Genomic DNA, 19518 nt, shown 5'->3' with positions numbered 1-19518 from the left:
CAAAAGCACAAGGAAATAATGGGACTAAATATAAAATACACAGCATTTATTTAGTCACTTAGAAAATACCTAAAAAGCCCTCCAGGGTACACAAATACAGAGGAAACTTATTTGTTAAAAAGCGATTTTTCCACTACTGAGACATCTTTGAATCATCATCATACAATGCTGTGTAGGTGTCTGAACAGTGAGCTTTCTTCCTTCCTCTTTCTCTGCTTCACTGATCTGATATGTTCTCCTTCTCTTTTTCATTACACTGCTTAGCCACTTTGCTCTGAACTTTATATCAAAACCTTACATTTAAATTTCTCTGTGTGCAAACAGACTCAAAATACTCCCCGAACATATTTAATTCATCAAAAGCAGGTTTTAAAAGCCATAGTGGTCAAAAATCCTTAGAGTATTAAATATTTATCTTGAGCATTGTTTCTATAGACTTTCAAAACAACTCAATTTTCTCTCATTTAGATCTCTCTGTCTGACAGCTGTCATGACTTTATTTGCTATGAATTTGTGCAATCATAAACATTTCTTAGTGATTTTATGTGATGATTTGTGTCATGGACTGAGCAAAGCTGCCATCAAGCAACTGACACTCAGAAGAGGATGGAGGGTATTTTCTCATGTGTCCACTTTGAAACCGGAATCACATTGGCAGGAGCAGGTGATGTGTGTGTGTGTGTGTGTGTGTGTGTGTGCGTGTGTGTGTGTGTGTGTGTGTGTGCAGTGACTGTACCTCTCCTCTCCACAGCTTCAGTACAAAGACGAACAAAACGAGGGACGGTGCTCTTCTCTCTCTCACAGAGCATCTCCAGACGACAGCCAAACACTTGATCTGAACAGTGATGACAGACACACACAAATACACAATCACTTTTCTCTTCTAAGGACTGTTTGGATTTTTTTGCTCCCCCCCAAATGACACTTTTATACTAAAAACATGATGTAAGAGCTACAAGCTTTACTTAATATGGTGCTAAATCTACCGTCCACTCTGTGGAAAACCTCTGTGTTCAGCTCTGCTCCCTGCAGAAAACTAAAACCCTTGATGATGCAACACTACTCCTGTATTGTACAGTATATTCTATAGTCTCTATAAGAACTCAACTGATATTCAATACTTTTATGTTTGTCAGTATGGCTATTTTTTTTTTATTTCATCTGTTCTCCAATAAACTAAATGAGTGTAAAAATATGCTAACTTGCCTCTAGTGTAGCTGCTCTGAATCTGCTTACACCATGGTCTGGTGCTGCTGAACTATGATTACTAATTGACACTCACATGTCAGTACAGTTTTACTACAAGCAGGACTGCACAAAATCTATTGCATCAATTTTCATGAAACATAGTGGACGCTAATGGCATGGGACTGGAATTAATTCCACAGATTTTGGAGCAGATCAATAGCAAAAAGAGTAGAGGCTAGAATAATTTTTGACTAATTTAGTTTTAATGTTTAATGGTATTTCACACTGGAAAGCCCCAGGCTGACTTAGACAAAACCTTTGGTATCATGTGAAGCGTGAGTTACATGCACAGTAAGCATTTAATTTCTGCCATTGTCTCTTAATTAAAATAATAATAGAAGAAGTGGTAGTAGATGGCTACAAGTACTGTAGGATCCTGAGAGTTATCTGATGTTTTCACATCCATTGCAAATGAAAATCTATTTGATGTGAGTCAGGCAGAAATTATGTCTGTATTCAAGTTTTATTCATATTATTTAATGATGTACTGTACATTCACATTATGTCATTTCAGCCTGTTAATACAGTTGTTACATAATGTTAAACACTAGGACTCATTAAGGGGATACAAACAAACAGGCTGTTTGAGGTAATAAAATCACACCTTTCTCTGGATTTAAACATTAGTGGAAACAAAGTGCACAAGTGGATAAAATATAGACCTAGTCAGTTTTAGATATTTTAATGTACTGCTATTACACACTACAGGTTTAAACAAACTAACTAGTGGAGCCAACAGACACACAGGTCTCAGTAAGTGGTTTAATAATATAGTGGAAGTATCAGGTGTGTGGACTGTTCATCTTAGTTCCATCAGATTTCACAGCTTGTTGAGATTTTCAGCAGAAGAAACCAGATTTATTCAATTTTCAGTTCTACGAAAAGAAACGTTCCTAGTAACTCAGAATTTTGGAGGAACCTGATCTAAATTTAGTTCTGGGGACTATTTTCACACCTTATAAAATCCCTGTTCAGTGGGTAGGACTTCCTGGTAGTTGAAACATTGATGTAGAGTTACAGAGGAAAGCGTGTGACGGATAAAATCAGGGTCTCAAACACTTGTATACAACAGCGTATGCTGTAGCTAAAAAAATTCTGTGGAAGTTGCCACAGAAAGGTCCATCTGCTGGTAAGTGTTGCTAAATTATGGTGTGATGTCATCATTTGTCATTACATCAATACATAAAACTGCATCATTGTGAAAAAAAATACATTTGTTTGTTTATCACTGCTTATGTATTTGTAACAGTGATATAAACACATTGTATAGATACTGTCATACACAACACAATGCATTATTAAAAAACTTATTTATTTTTATTTCTCAAAAGACAGACCTTATGTGGTGACAAGGACATTCTTGTGTTTGCATTTTTGTATTATTTAGAGAGAAAATATGGTGCATTTTAGTGTTTGATCCACATCTCATAAGCTGGCATCACTGGTTATAAATGTTGGTCACATGACAGCAGACAAATTTGCCCAATCACTGTGGGTCTTTCTGTGTTTTTTTTTTTTATTTTACAACGGTGGAAATGCAGACAACCAGAATCAAGGAAAAACAAAGACCAGATATTTCATTACATGGCTGAAATACAGCTTTACATGAGTAACTTTTGCAACTGAAGTCCAGTGCAGTGTTTTAGATATAAGTAGTCTTGAAATATTACAGCAGAGTTACAGAAAATGCCATCCATTGCTGCATACTGCTGATTAATGGATACATCCATTGAAATTGAGTAAAACTTGAAAAAGGAAGCTCACCTTTAATGAGGCCTTTCTCTTGCAGGGCCTGTAGAGGAGGTCTCTTTAGAATGAGCTTCTTCAGCCGTGTCTTCACTCTCTTCCTCTCTGTGTTCTCCAGGTTGGACGATGAGCGAGGGACTGCACGGGGAGTAAAGGACAAGGAGGAGGAAGAGGAGGAAGAGGAGGAGGTCAGTGCAGGATATTGAGTTGTGTGGATAAGGAGCAGATGAGTAGGTATGGTGGTGAGGATGAAAAGTGGGAGGGCGGGACGGCGGTGGAGGTGAGACAGTACCAGCGGGGGGATAATCTGCCGGGGGGCATGTGTGAAAATGTAAGAGGGCTGAATGGAGCAGAGAATTGAGGACAGGATGGATGGATGAGAAACGCCTGTATGGAAGGTTAGAAGAACCAGTAATGATGGCTGAGTGGAAGGCAGTGATGGTGATGTACTCCATGGCTCCATTCTACCTCAGAGGCGTCATGTGCTCACACTTACGTGACGTTCTCCTTTCGTCCTCGTCTCCGCTGTGGTCCAACATCTCCACACTACCTGCTCTCCTCAGAGAGTACAATAGGACATTGTCTAATGGGTTTTCACGATCCTGAAAGAATCAGAATCCGATCAGAATCAGAAACAAACAAACAAGGAATTTAGGTGTCTTAACTTTAGCTCTCACGCATTGTAGAACACACACACACACACACACACACACACACACACACACACACACACACACACGCTCACTATGATTTTATCTATAGTTAAAAGTTCATTGGTTTGCAATATGCATTATGTGTTTTCAATGTCAAAATTTAATGTCAACCTTTAAAAATCCAATACTGGCACTTAATACTAGTTATAGGTGAATTATTTTGATTCTTTACAAGCCACTGAACCAAGACAGGTAGAATTTGTTTTTGTTACAGTAGAGTATACATTAAACTCACCCACATAACAGCAATCACAATTGCTGAATTAAAAAAAAAAGTTTTTCTATCAACTACTAAAATCCCTGGTAGTTGTCCTATGTTCACTTAGAAGTACATTAATGTAACTGCTTTGGGGTACCTTTATAATTTTAATATTCTTAATAATGCATCAGGCAGAGGATTATTTATATAATATTATTTCTAATATATCTGTACAAAACTTTGATTATAACTGAAATAACCCAACTGAATTGATAAGGAGATGTTGATCCATACTATACGCTCAACATCTTATTATAAATAAATTGCACCTATAAATATACAATATAGAGGTATTTTTTAAAGGATAATGCTAGGGTGACAACAGCAGAAAATGGACATTTCAATAGAATAACCTAATCATTAGTGTTATTAAGACTAGAGTAATATGCTGTACATTGTTTCATATCAGTTATCAAATCCTGTGAAACTGAATCACATTGCAGTGAATAAATACATGATTTCTGTTTTTTAACGGTATTTCTTCTTCTACAGATATAAACATTGTGCTGTATTATAGGTGACTGTCTTGCAATGTATCAGGTAGTGCAGAATTGCTACAGTATGACACCATCATTATCACAAGTTACCGTGAATCCCATTCCTATTTATCAGTGTTTTCAGATGGATGGACTATTGTCTGTGTCTTACCAGCTTGTCGATGACATTCTGGATGGTTTTGTACCATTCTTTGATCAGAGAATCTGTCTCAGACTGGAGCAGGAACTCATTTCCGGTCACTGTCCTCAGCTGAGACACACATATTTCAAACAATGTTTAAGCAAATTTGGCTTGAAAGACAAAAAAAATGCATGTGCAATATCACATTAAGTATCCACAAAAATTGAGGTGAATGTAACGTCTCTATATGTAGCCTGATCCAGAAAGTAAACACTCATAAGTCAGTTAATGTACATCTTAACATCAAATTATGTTAACAGATAGATTGTGAAATAGATAGTTGTTAGCAAGAATCTATTGGATAACACATGCTAGTTAATTTGTGCCAGAAAACTACTTAAACCACACCTAATTGAAGCCCAATGTAAGAAAAACATCAACAATACACTCCTGATCAAAATTTTAAGACCAGTTAAAAAATTGCAAGAGTTTACATTTTGCACTGCTGGATCTTAAAAAGATTCTAAGTAGAGTTTCAAAATGCAAAAAGAAGAAATGGGAATGAGACAAAAAAAATTGGAGTAAGCAATTTATTGAAAACAACAATCAAACTGAAATAGACTTTTCATCAGCCGATCAAAAGTTTAAATCTACAGCCTTTAAAAGCCAGAATCTGTGCAAAAATGTGGATTCAATTTCATTTTCTGTCTTGTATTCACACTGTCATGACCTCCTGATGGTAAAGGCAAAAAAGCTTTCTGTCTTTGAACGTGGTCAGACTGTTGAGTTGCATAAGCAAGACCTCTCGCAATGTGCCATTGCTGCTGAGGTTGTACGCAGTAACAGTCATTTTGAATCCACTGTCTGGAACTGATAATAATAATAATGGATTAGATTTATATAGCGCTTTTCTATGAACGCATACTCAAAGCGCGTACAGAGGATCCATTATTCATTCACTCTTACATTCTCCCTCTGGTGGTGGTAAACTACATTTGTAGCCACAGCTGCCCTGGGGCAGACTGACAGAAGCGTGGCTGCCAATTCGCACCTACGGCCCTCCGACCACCACCGAACATTCATACACCAGTGTGAGTAGCAGCACTGGAGGCAAGGAGTGTGAAGTGTCTTGCCCAAGGACACAACAGCGCATGGACTGAGCGGGATTTGAACCACCAACCCTTCGGTTATTGGACAACCAACTCTACCATCTGAGCCATGGCCACCCCTAAACTAACTGATGTCCATTTTTGTTAACTTCTCTTGCCATCCATCCCCAAACATTCTCAATTGGATTTAGATCAGGGGAACATGCAGAATGGTCCAAAGGAGTGACATTATTCCTCTAGAAGTCCTTTGTCAGGTGGGCATTGTGAACTGCAGCGTTGTCCTGTTTTTAAACCCAGTCATTACCACACAGACGAGGGCCTTCAGTCATGAGGGATGCCCCCTGCAACATCTCCACATAGCCGTTTAACGCCACTGCACAACCTGAAGCTCCATTGTTCCACTGAAGGAAAAAGCACCCCAGATCATGATGGTACCCCGCACTGTGCCGCGTAGAAAACATCTCAAGTGGGATCTCCTTGTCATGCCAGTAACGTTGGAAGCCATCAGGACCGTCAAGGTAATATTTTTTTCTCATCAGAGAATAAAACTTTCTTCCACCTTTCAATGTCCCATGTTTGGTGCTCTCTCATTGGTGCTCCTTTTTGGGTCTACTATTTGACTGTTTTGTTCCATAATCCTCAGGATCTTTTAAGAAATTCAAAATGTCTGTCTAACTGTGTCCAACCTCAGCAGCGATGGTGTGTTGCAAGAGGCCTTACTTATGCAGCTCAACAATCTGACCATGTTCAAAGAGAGAAAGCTGTTTTGCCTTTGCCATCAGGAGGTCATGACAGAGTAAATACCTGACTGAAAATGACACTGAATCCACATTTTTGTGCAGATTTTGGCTTTTAAAGGCTCTGGTCTTAAACTTTTGATTGGCTGATGAACAGCCTATTTCAATTTAATTGCTATTTTCGATAAATTGCTTACTCCAATTTTTTTTTGTCTCCCATAAAACTCTACTTAGAACCTTCTTAAGATCCACCACTGCAAAATGTGAATTCATGCAATTTTTCAACTGGTCTTAAAATTTTGATCAGGTATATATCACGAATTTGGACAAACTTGATTTCCAATACTTTTCAGTGTTTTTATTATTATTTACATAAGAACCTGAATTACAAGGGTAAAAGACTATTAAATATTAGGTTTTCAGATGCTTTAATGAGTGACATAAACTCATATTCTCACTGTGTTGCAATGTAACACTGCTGTCATCCAAAATATAATGTTTTTCATACTCTGGTTTAAATCAAACTCCACTTATTCTGATATGCATTTTTATTTTTAAATATAGTGCAGGGGAGTTCAATAAATCTGCCAAATTTTATAGGAAAATATATTTTTATAGCTTCCTCTTCCTTACAGAGGGGCACAATAGAGTGACTGGGGTAATAGAGCTTCCCATTCTCACTTCCCTCACTGATAAGGCCCCTTCACTGACAGAAATAGGGCAGTTTGTTTTGATATGTACTGTATCTAGGTTATTTCATTCACGTCATCTCAAAACCAAAGAAGACAATTCAAGAGTAACTCTACGCTCAGTTCAATGTTTGAGCCTTGTCACAGGAAATTTTAAGATCACAAGCTTTTGCAAGTTTCTTTTTAAGTTCATTCAGTTTTAATTGTTTGGGTTTTTGGATTCTTACCTTAAAGACATTTTTCTTACTGGACAGATCATTGGCCCAGTGCAGCTGTGCGCCTCTTAAGTCCACACTGCTCTCTGGACGACTGTTTCCTGGTCTCTGATTTCCATAAACAAGCAAAAGCACACACAATGAAATATGATGTTTTTGCAGTTGCTAATTCACTTGCCTGCACTGACCCTTTTAAGCTTCTGTTAACGGCCTGGTGCTTGGTATATAACTCCTGAAGATTTCTGGGCCATTGCTTTTTACAGGACCTTGTCATTTGAGTGGAAATGTTGAAGCATGCTTTTTCAAGATATGAGTCATTGAAGAGAAAGTGAAGAAATAAAAAAAAAAAGTGTGATACACAAGGGGCAGCAATATTGAGCTGTGTGGTCTCTTTTCTGATTTTGTCAAAAGCTTCTGCTCTAGGTCTAATGGTGCAGACTCGGCTGACTTGTGAGTCTGTAGAGTATAGTCTAAAATAGAAAAACCATCATGCATTCCACTGAAAAGTGATTCATGACCAATAATTTTGTAATCAATGAAATTGTTTCATCTAATGTACTTTCTCTCCAGATTTTACTAATATGCTGATTATTTTACACATGACTAAGACAGTGGGTTTCTCTGAGCTCTTACCCAGGAGGATGGTGTCTGTGATTTAGGATCCTTGAAGAAAACCAGACTGTTCCCGACCAACACCACCCAGGATGGGCTCCAGCTTTTTCTGCAGCCCAACAGACACTTAGCATTCAGATATGATTCAGCCCAAATCATATTTTCTTTTATTCACATGAACATACATATCATCATACCAAATGTAACATGCAAAATAGTTACTTGCTTTAATTATATACTTTACCTCAGTTTTCTGCCCCCTTCTGCAATCTTTGTCTTATTCAAGAGGCCAGCTTTCTCCAGCTCCTGAGAAAACATTACATATAGAGTATTTATAGTGCACTGACACCCCATGCATGTAATGCGTTCTTCCACAGATTACCCAGGTTGACCAGGGATGGCAGGAATAATATGAGTATGTAAGCAGGAGGCTTTTCCTCTTAGTAATAAACTGCATCCTGAGCGAACTCATTTAGCTTGACTGTTGCATCATAAGGAGGGAAACTGTTCTAAAATCTCCCACTGCGGTATGGCCCCATTTAAGGTGCAAGAGAACAAAATTAATAGTGAGTCTAAAAGTTTGAAGGCTTGAGTGCACTGCAGTAGAACAAACTAAGGTGGGGAACAGGTTTTATTCAGAGAACAGAAGGAAAGCTACAGTTATGTGATTATGATGATAGATTCTGATCTGCATACTGTATGTTCAAGATATTTATTGCTGGAATTTCATTTGTCCAGTTCAAGGAAATTACACAGGGTATATCACAATCCTTAGTCTGAACAATTCTTATTACATTTAAAAGTCATTCAAAAGTCACTCATTTGCCTCAAGGGAATTTGCAAGGTTTACAATCAGCTGTGGAAGAGGTGGTTAGATTCTTTACTTCAGAATAAACACACTGTGAAAATAATGCAATTCAAGATTCTGCATTGTACAAAGTAAAAGCATGTAAGTGTTACCAGCAAAGAGTACTTGAAGTATGAAAAGTCAACATAGCTTGCACAGTAAAATGGTCCATGTGTATGTTGATGCTGTAGGTATTCAAGGTTGTAAGCATTGTAGTACTGAGAGGATTTTTTGAAGGTCTCATCTCAGATGATGAAATGATTATACTTGTACACTGTCAAGACCATGAGTTTGTTAATATCATTACTCTGTAAAGATGCAACCATCTTGTTACATTTCTGTCTGAAAAATTGTCTGTGTCTGTCTGGTTTAGAAATCAGCTAAAGCTTCTGCAATAATGAATCAAACATAACCACAGAGTTCATCTGTAAAAACTAGGAATGCAACAGTACTCAAGAAAATACCAGACAGTTTGGTCCACCCTGCACGGGACAATCTATCTTTATGATGTTTTTTTTGGTTTTGCAATTGATTTTGTATTGCCGCTTTATATACTGCTTTACAGGCCACTGAGTGTGTGTGTGCCTGTCCAGGCAGGTGAAAGCCCGCCCCCGCAAGTTAATGTGCAGTCACTCTTGTGCCTCCACAACAGTGACTGGGGGGTTTGGCTTTATAACTCACGAAGGTTTAAGTTGCTCCACTGTCACGTCTCATCTGTGCAGTAACTACACATGGAGTGGAGATGCAGCCGCGGCTTGTACCTCTCTCTCTCTTTCTCTCTCTCTCTGGACATACATGTGAGTGTGCAGCGCGGGGCAGCCCCGCCCCTCAGTGAGAGACAGTGGACAGAGAAGTGGCTTTATACATAACACACATACAATACCGTGACATGCTATTACAAGGAAATGCGTACGGTAGATAACCGTGGCATTTTTATACCGCCATTTTCTTTTAGATCCCTATGCAGCACAGGAATTTCTTTATGAAAAAAAAAATAGAAAAAGGGCACTTTTTTCAATGAGGAAAAAAGGGCAGGGGCAGTAAGTGTTATTATATTCAGTACAGTGGTATAATTTGTTCCTACTGTGAAATGTAGTTTTGGCTGACAAGAAAAAAAAAAAAAAAATAGAATTTTGGGAGGAAAAAAAAACAGTTTTCTTTATGCACAAAACGCGTACTGAGACCGAACCGAAACTGTGGCCCAAAAACCAAGGTACAGACCATACTGTGGGCTACCTGTACCATTGCACCCCTAGTAAAAACAGAATCCCTAAAAGGCAGTGTGGTCTTACTGGAGTGCAACTATCACTGTCTGGGGAGCTCTCAGGAGAAGGAGGCTCTACCACAATGTTGGTCACTTTACAGGAGTAATCTCTGCATTGCTGGGTCATCTGAAAGACAGAGATGAACACATAGTCAGCAGCAGTACCTCTGATTATTTGCCAGTATGTATATTTCAACAAAAGCAGTTTTGTTTTGTTTTTTTTGTAGGGAAAATGTTATTTCTCAGTATATGCATTTCTTCTTCTGTTTGTGAAAGTTGTGCCCATATTTATGTGTTTTGTTGATGAATACCTTGCCATTCTCAGGCAGGATCATAGACTGGGAGTGGCTGAGCTGTTGCTTGACATCATGCAGGGCTGCAGAGTTATGGCAGTGAGCATCGGCATTGCTGAACATCATCGTGCTCAGGGTGTCAGAGGAAGCAGCACGATGCATGCTCTTCACAGGGGTTAAAGGTCGATGTCAAATGGTTGGGGTAGGGGTCGGGATAGAGACAAAAAGAGGAAATGGTAATTGCTTGTTTGTAATGTTTAAAGTGAAAAACAGATAAATATATATCTATTGTATTTTTGTCTGTATATAGTCTCTGAAGCCTATGAAAATGATGTGCGTTGTATCTGTAAGTCTAATTAGTCTATAAAGAAGCTTTTTCTCTTTCTTTATATTATATTTACTGTACATTTAGTGTTTACTAAAGCTCTAGCCCCAGGCATCCTGAATGTGTGCAGCATTACGATGAGCAAAAAATTCCTCAACAATTATAATCACAAACAAGCAACAGTACAGGGCAGAAGGTGACAAACTCAGCATGCAGCTGTTCATTTATTTATTTGTTTATGATCCTCTGTGGGTAATAGACCAAACTGGGACAGGCTCTCTTATTAGATGAAATGCGAGTAATTGAACGGTGGTAAGTTGATGAAAATAGATGTTAACTTATCAACTTGTACAATACTCCGGCTTTGGAATTTTTCATTTGTGGAATAAAAAGGTCGAACACATTGTGTGCTCAACTTAATGTTTATATTTTGGGTAATCAGACAAATCAGTCTAAGATTTGAAGTCACAGGCTAGAATTGGTCTTTAGTCCACTTTTATCAGTCTGGCATGCAGCAGGTATCTGATAACATTCTCCTTCCCTTCACTTTTTATTTAGTAGTCAGATAAAAATTTCTGCACATTAGAACTGTTTTCCTAAAGGTTACTTTTGTTGAACTAGATTTACTGTCTATTTTAATGAATGTCTTTTTTAAAACGCAGGAAGCTTATAGTTACTGACTTCTTTCTGTGTCTCTGACTGAGAAGGGCACCAGAGTCACTAAATAATTAGTTTACATCGTGAATGGCCACAGTCTTAGCACTGAACACAAGCTTGTAAGTCAGTACTCCATAAGTTGAAATGCCACCTCACTAACTTTGGTGAACAGAAGGTTACACTTGCCTCTGCAGAAATTGGTTTCTTATCTCTGTCTCTCACAATTTTGTCAGTAAAGATGTTTTAGTGCCATTGTCAGCGAAAATAAAGATAAACTGAGGATTTAACAATCGCTTTTTAACAATTCTTCTTTGGAGTAAAACAAAAATGATGTGTTCATCCACCTTAACGAACTACAACTGTCAAGTGAAGCATTGAGGCACCATATATAACTACATCTAATAAGCATCCTTTAATGAGCACTTCACACAGCAAGCCATATGTATAACATGCATAGTGCTGCATGATGTGGCCACAGATCACATGATCATCTTCTGAGCAAAAAATCATGATCCACAATCCAAATCACAATTTTTCTCACTGCTTGTAAAACTAAAACTAGTGACATCATTTTCCAGAAGGATAAAGCTGCATAATCTTATTGTTTGACTGAAAACTATGCAATTCCTTATTATTTAGGACTGAGGTTATTACAGTATCTAAAAAAAATACTTAATGTAATAGCTAAGAGACTTGCAAAACAAATCTATTCACTGATGAAGTGAACTCAGCACATCAGATGTCTACAGTGTTGATTTCTCTTAAAATCATTTTTACAAAAAACAGTTTGAATTTTTATGGTTTCTTCCTGCTCTGTCATTTTTGGTTGCTTGATCATGGAGACAGCCTGGACTTGTTTTTGGGTTATGATGATTATTTGCCCATCAGCAGCAAAATATGCAACACAAACTCATAAAGTAGACTAACTGAACACTTTTAGAGCTGATTTCAGAGAATAATCAGAGTCATCACATTAATGCTAGCCTAGCTGCAATAATGCAATAAATGACCCATCATGCAACAATATCTGTAACGTATACAGCATATTTACCCTGGTCTTTGGCCCATTTAAAATCAAGAGAATTGAAATGAAGGTTGGCTAGCCCTAGTATTTATCTATCTCAGATGTAATGTGCACAGAATTACTTATAACAAGCAGACCATATGACAAATTAAGATTGTCAGTGACAATAAGCTTGATTTTAAGAAGTTCAAGCCATTTTGCTTCATCTCTGTGAAATAGATTAGAAATACAGTATATCCGTGTGTCTGCACATTCTATGCAAAATATTTATGTTTACAATTCCACACATGTACATTTACACATGTACATGGTAACACACAAATGCACATAACTTTTCATGCAGCAGGGGCTGTAATTAAGTACCTTTCCCAATCCCTGTAACCTAGTTCCAACAATCACACTAAATATCCCTCCTAATGTTTGCCATCTCTTCATGCAAGGAGGATTAACACTAAGAGCCAAATCTGTTCCTTTGCTAAGAGGAGGCCTTTAAAAGGGCTTTAAACCAAGCGCACCCACACCCCACTGTGATGCAACATGTTGCAGTAAGAACTGCTTGGGTAATAGCCTTTTATTTTACACCATGAGTTGTTATTTCACCACCTTAATATGCATAAATGCTGATCTCTGAGAATCTGAAGCGCATAGCTGGCATTAATTTAATGTATTCTACAGTAAAGCAGTGCAGATACACTTTTTGCACATCTAACAACTCTGGTTCATTGATTTTCAAGAGGAAAATACCCTCCTTCAAAAGGCCTTTCTGCAACTAACAAAACACAGAGGATTACCTTCAGAGGCAACGAAGCAAACACATGCAACAAAGGAAAGAGTCGTCATCTCAAGGAGAACAGGGGATCTGAGTTATGTATTGAAAAGTACATGTACAAATATCTTTTACAGATATATTTGTAGGTGAAAGCCAAGTTGAAACATGTGAGCTGCTCTCTGGTGATGAATGAATGCTGTAAATAGAGAAGAGTTCCACCTGTTTCATCTGCCAGCCACTGTCAGTTTTTCCCCGATGACTCCCAAAGAGAAAGTCAGGTGACAGCTACAAAGAAAGAGAGACGAGACATAGAGAGGAAGACAAAGGCAGGAAACACACATCAAGTTACTATATGTGTTGAGTGTTAATTTGAAACACTCTTTCTGTTTTACTACCTCCTTTCCTTTCTTTTCTTTTCCTTTCCTTTCCTTTCCAGTTTAAGTACATAGGAAACTTTTCAAATCAATCTGAAAAGGGTAGGAAGAAATAAAGAAAACTAACCAATTTTATTGGCAATTCTATTTAATTTTAACTTATTATATTGTGCAGTTGTTCCCTTGCATGGAATATTCATTTATTTTACTTTGTTTTAGTTAACAACAACTAACTACAATAGGTAATTTTAGCCTTCCTTAACTATAGTAATCTTGTCATATCTTTCAGTTTGTTCTTCTTTTTTTGAGTGTAAACTAGTCTTACATCAAATCTAAAATGGCAGCAACTTTGGGGAAAAGTGTTACCCACATGTAAAAACAGGATGCTGGTATATTTGTTCAGTTATGACCAGCCATGCAGCCAAGCCCAGGCCCATGCTCACATCCATACTGAAACTACTCCTCTGTACTTCTCTACATCCTGCCAGCTAAAACTGCCCTTCAATTTTCTACCACAGCACAAAGGTAAACACAAAGACACACACTGACTCACACATATACATGCCCATATTCTCTAAAATGTAATGAGAAGCACTTGTTGCCGATGCTTAGTAAGAGCAAAACAGTTACAGCATAGCACTGATAACTTGATTGAAACATGCTGGTTTGTCGTAAATAAAATGTGTCACAGATCCATCAGTACAGTCACATTTACCCTCTGTGGTAATGGCAGTCTCTACTGACACAATTTAAAGCCACTATGATCAAATCAAACAAACAACAAGATAATCTGATGAAGCATAATCATTTAACATGTGATCCCATGCTATGACAAATAAATCTTATTTTGTGTAGTAAACTCAAACAAACTTACAGCAAAGTTGGTCATTATGACCGATTTCTCAAGTGTACAATCCAGGCTGGCTTTTGTTTCAGTGCTGATTCTTGTATGTTGAGTTAAAGTCCTCTGCTGTTTGTCGTTTCATGTCGTGACATTTGAGTGTTCACACCATTCATTTCTCCCTCATCTACAGCCTGTGTCTACTTCCCTGTTCTAGAGGGAAGCTGCTTTTATCAGCCGGTTTGATCAGTTAGTACAGCCGCTCAGCTAGGAAGGTGTGTGTTCAACGAAATAACCTCACCAGTGCTGAGCTATTATTACCACATCAACCAGCAGCATCTGTTCACATTCAGAGCAAAGAAGACACATTCTGTTGCTTTACTTCCTATTCAGATATTACTATACTATATATATATTTAAGTGTTCATGCCCATCAAACTTACAAGGAAAGTATACATGCAAAGATGTTCCTGTACATGTGCCAGTTTATCCACTTGGCTGATTTTCATTTTTTTCAACAGCTGTAATAGCAGCCAATGCAACAATACGGCACAAAAAAAGACATAAAGTACTTAAAAACAAGACAACGATACATAAAGCATAGAGGTACACTCTATAATATTACAATACATCAATGTCTTCTTTATTTTTAGATTTTAGATTATTTTTAGGATTTTTATGTCTTGTGTATAAAATTTAAATATTATAATTATTCCCTGTATGTGTCAAATAAATCTTGCTTTGTAGAACTGTGTGTCAAAGGTTCAGTGTGCAAAGTTTAGGGGTATTTTGCAGAACGCGAATGTAGTTCATACATAATACTGAACCAGGAATGTGAGTAACCAACAGCTTTTGATCGCACAACGTATAGACGTATGGACAGTTAAGAAGTCTGGTGCTTCAGTTTAGTAAATGTGGCACTTGATGCATTTTTTTCTATATTACTATAAACTGCATTCAGATATTTGTTAATAGACTTAAAAGTTACAATATATGTGCCAGTTTGGTAAAGTGTAGTTCATAACATTATGAGGTACATACATTAAAATGTCCTATGCACAGCTATATTGTACATATGACGGGTGCACTTCATACAACCATAAAATATTTTAATACAATGGCAATACATAAAGGTGACAACAAATAAAACCTAAAAATATACTTTGTAATACTAAACAGGTTTTTATTTTTCTACAATGAAAACTCTGCATCTGTCAAATGAATCTTTCTGTGTAAAACTGAAATGTCTTTTACACAAAGTAAAAAACTGAGTATAAAAACTAGTGATAAATTAGTGGTTCAATGTGTGATATTTAGTAATCTAGTGGTGAAATTGCAGATTAACAGCAAACACATATCCGTCCACACAGTTGAACAGTGGCTACCCAAAAACAAAGGAAACAAACGAAATTTCCCTCATCAAGTTGACAATTGTTTTGTCTGTAATGGGCATTTTACTTAATATGATATACTCTTTTTTCCACTCTAAAATGAAAAAAAGAAGAACAAGTCTATCCTGAGCTACTATAGAAACATGCCGGTGCAACATGGTCATAGGCAACCTGCTCCATCAATGAATATAGCAGACAAAAACACAGTGGTTCATATTTTTTTTGCAATAATAACATAATTATAAATATTATAATCCATTTGGACATTCATGTGAAAATATTGATGTAAAGTACCTGAAAGTAAAGCTGTATTTAACCACAAAAACTTTGAAGAGATAATATCATTTGCCATAGTCTGAAAGTATTTTATTAAATTGTACATAAATTCACAAGTCAGTGGGAGGTTTTCAGGTGAGAAAAAAGTTCTCAGAAAATGTCTGAAAATAGTCTCTTTTAATTCTATGGAATGCCACCTGGTAATACTGTATGTGGTGGGTTTTTTTCCAACTAGGCCACAAACGCAAGAGGGTGCCACATTTCTGTGTCAGTGAATGTGGCATTCATATAGTATGCATTAGATGTCACTGCATGCGTTCCTGTTTAGTAATACATTTACCTCAGAATAAAAAGTGGCACATATAGGTCAGCAGAATGCATCTCGAGCTAACCTGATAGGGGAATCACTTCTTTGATCATGTGGGTATTTTTTGATGAGCTACATTAAATTTGAAACACTGATGCAACGTTGAGGCAATGCAGCCTTTAGATGCAAAATGCTTATCTTCAGCAATCTGGATCATGCAGCCTGCGTTGCTGTAACGTGTAGGTGTCGTCACTGATTCAGTGGCCGGGTCAATTTCAGTCACTGGGAAACCTGTCTGTCATATATGCTTTGCATCTTCACCAACAGTACTTCCTCTGTCACTGAGTATAGAGATTGTAATGTCAGGTTCATAACAGACTAATGCAACTGTGGAAGTTTGACAAGGTGGCATTAGCAAAGACAAGGGAGGGATTTAAGTCTGGTGAGTGGTTTCATTTTGTTGACTAAATTTAGGAATGTTTTGTAATGTTTTGGATTCTGTTCCACTGTGTGGCCCTAATGGCTTCTGCTCATTTGTAGCAGATCAAGAGGCATTACCTCATTATTCCCTCCAGGGATTAGCCCAACAAAAACACCATTTGAGGGGGTGGTTAATAAATAAATAAATAAAAACAGTGAGTGGGTCAGTAAATGATGGGCCATCTAGAAAAAGATGTAATCCCCCTTTTTAATTTGGCCATGCTCTGCATTATTCCACACTTTAATCTGGTACAGCATCCTGTTCTGGACACTTTGTGTACTTCGAATGACATAACAACCTTTCACACAAACACGGCTCAAGGAAATTCTCCAGACATGAACCTGAGGAAGTGTTTGTGACGATGCGGATGACTGAATTCCAGGGACAAAGTCTGTGTAATGTCTCATCTGTGATCTGGGCCATCTTTGCAAACGCAGGGTTGGTACCCAAAACAGGTTGCAGACCTTTAATGTAGAATGCATTACAATGCTATGATAGGTGTGCGTTTGTGTGTGTATCAGCTCTTGTCAGGTGGTGAAGAGTGTGTTGCTGGCTAGCTAGTATTATCAGTAATAGAAGGTACAATTCATGTTATTGGCCCTTCTGTCTGGAGTTTACATGATCTCCTCGTGTCTGTGTGGATTCTCTCTGGGTACTCTGGCTTCCTCCCACTGCCCATGCACGACACGCACCTTAATAAGTGAACTGGCCAATCTAAATCACCTGAAGGGGAGAATGTGAGAGTTAATGGTTGTTCATCTGTATATGTCAGTCCTGTGTTGAGCTGGTGACATGTCCAGGGTGTACCCTGTCTTTGCCTGATGGTAGCTGGATAGGCTTCAGCACCCCGTGACACTCACAAACCTATGTCACCGTTTTTAGTTGTTGTTATGGTAGGTGGGTTGGAAATCTGTTCTTACATCTTATATCACCCCATCTGTCAATCCCAGTGTGTTCTGTATGACAATGCAACATCCAGTTAAAAGTATTTCAAAATAAAACATGCTCTAGATTGAATAAAAGTAATGCTAATATTAATGTTATCTTTTACTCATGGTGAAATAGAAGGTTGAAATGATTTCTTGTTAAATACATGTTTGACTTTTGCAAAGAGTGTAACATTGCCAATGAAACAGAAGATTAGCTGCATTTTCTTTAATAATACATAAACTGGGGCTCCAGTCATGAATGTTTTCTGTAGTAGAGAGATCTAGAGAATTCAAAGCTACAGTATTGTCTAAAAACATGTAAATGAAAAGCCTGTTAAAGCATCAAACACTTCTTTTGCCACAAATGTGATTATTCATTTACATGGAATGTTCAAGTTTCGCTGATATAGAATTTGCTTTTCCACAGACTGTGTGTAGTTGTGTAGGGATAGACAAGCAAAAGCAGCCGTTGACATACCTTAACCACACCGTCTTTTGAGACTGAGGCTGAAGGTGGATTTCTGTCTACAGAGAGGTGTACAGGACTTGGTGCATTTTGTCTCTGAGGTCTGTTTATACCGTATGTCACGACTGTTTGTACTTTGTAATTCTACGTAAGAATCATAGTTCAATTGTGAACTTAAGGAGTAAACAATATGGGTCTAAAAGCTTCTGGACACTTGTAATGAACCAAAAGAAAACCTTCTTCTCATGATCCTTTTAAAACTTAACCAGACCAAGAGAAGCACAAAGTGTCACAAACACTGCGATTTTTGCCGTCATAAACTTCATTTACTGTAACACAAAAATGAGAAATGAAAAACATAACAGCTGCCGTAAACCAAAAAGATGTTCATGTAGACCAAATTGCTATTTTTAATCTCTAATGTTTTAAGTTTGTGTTGTAATCAGAACTCAGACCAACAAATTTTGGATTTACCAGTGTGACATTGCACAATATGCCACATTCTCACTGAGAGATAAAATAAATACAAGCTAAATCAACTGATCTGAATTGTAAAATGACTACACTGCCTGTAGCTCCGGTCTGATATGACTCATGTTTAACAGCTATTTTTTACAGCTGAAGTGCACATGTAAGTAAGAAGTCTCCTTCATAGGAAAGCCTCCAACCTCAAACACTCTCCTCATCTAAATGTATGAGATGAGGAGAGTGACACATGTGTGACATTAAATCACATTAGGACTGTTATGAAGGGTTTATTTTCTCATTTGAAAATAAGCCTCATGTTCACTTCACATTTGAGAGAAATGCACTCAGATGTTTGAGAACATGTCCAGGTGTGTACATGTTTCTGTTGGTGGTTAGTTACACGACAGTGAGGAAAACAGCAGCAGATAAAGAGGTTTCCACTTACGTCAAATGTCCTCATTATGCACATGTGAGTACTGTCATTAGTTTGTTACTAAAGTTAAGACAAACCTCATTTTGACTTTATTGGGTTAGAGGGTCCCCACAACTTAAGGCAAGTTACATTTAAGACTTTGTAGACACTCAAAGTGAGATTTAAGAGCAACTTTACAACAACCAAAAGTGATGAAATACTGGTGAAAATCTTTTACTTAAAGTTAGAGGCAATTTAACTCATGTTTACAGTCACATAAAACATCTAAAATTTACAACCATTAGAGCAGGATTTAGATTAAAGGTTAACTGTAAATCTCAACCTGTGCTTCAAAGTGATACTGTCTATCTCTTTGTTTTAATTTAATCAGGAATACAGTTGAATGATCTGTATGTAACAGCTTATGTGAATACTTGGCAAACACGAC

General features: G+C 37.5%; 1 protein-coding gene across 10 annotated transcripts in view; it reads right to left on the bottom strand.

The window, feature by feature from the left end:
* The window catches only part of arhgap9 (Rho GTPase activating protein 9), a 67468-nt gene that overhangs the window by 10266 nt on the left and 37684 nt on the right, over positions 1 to 19518 (bottom strand). For 6 of the 10 annotated variants that reach the window (XM_030134162.1, XM_030134161.1, XM_030134165.1 and 3 more), the window contains 10 exons: positions 13345 to 13410; positions 10369 to 10515; positions 10086 to 10184; positions 8191 to 8252; positions 7968 to 8055; positions 7347 to 7442; positions 4615 to 4713; positions 3491 to 3596; positions 3013 to 3132; positions 737 to 835 (listed from right to left, as the gene is read on the bottom strand). In XM_030134162.1, the coding sequence (XP_029990022.1) occupies positions 737 to 835; positions 3013 to 3132; positions 3491 to 3596; positions 4615 to 4713; positions 7347 to 7442; positions 7968 to 8055; positions 8191 to 8252; positions 10086 to 10184; positions 10369 to 10515; positions 13345 to 13410 (982 nt within the window). The remainder of the gene's footprint in view (positions 1 to 736; positions 836 to 3012; positions 3133 to 3490; positions 3597 to 4614; positions 4714 to 7346; positions 7443 to 7967; positions 8056 to 8190; positions 8253 to 10085; positions 10185 to 10368; positions 10516 to 13344; positions 13411 to 19518) is intronic. The other 4 variants (XM_030134166.1, XM_030134171.1, XM_030134167.1 and 1 more) reach the window with 3 other exon arrangements.

The sequence above is a fragment of the Sphaeramia orbicularis genome, chromosome 5 (assembly GCF_902148855.1).
Source record: "Sphaeramia orbicularis chromosome 5, fSphaOr1.1, whole genome shotgun sequence".
NCBI lineage: Eukaryota > Metazoa > Chordata > Actinopteri > Kurtiformes > Apogonidae > Sphaeramia > Sphaeramia orbicularis.
The sequence above is the reverse complement of the archived record's forward strand: the minus strand, read 5'-3'. Positions and strand labels throughout refer to the sequence as shown.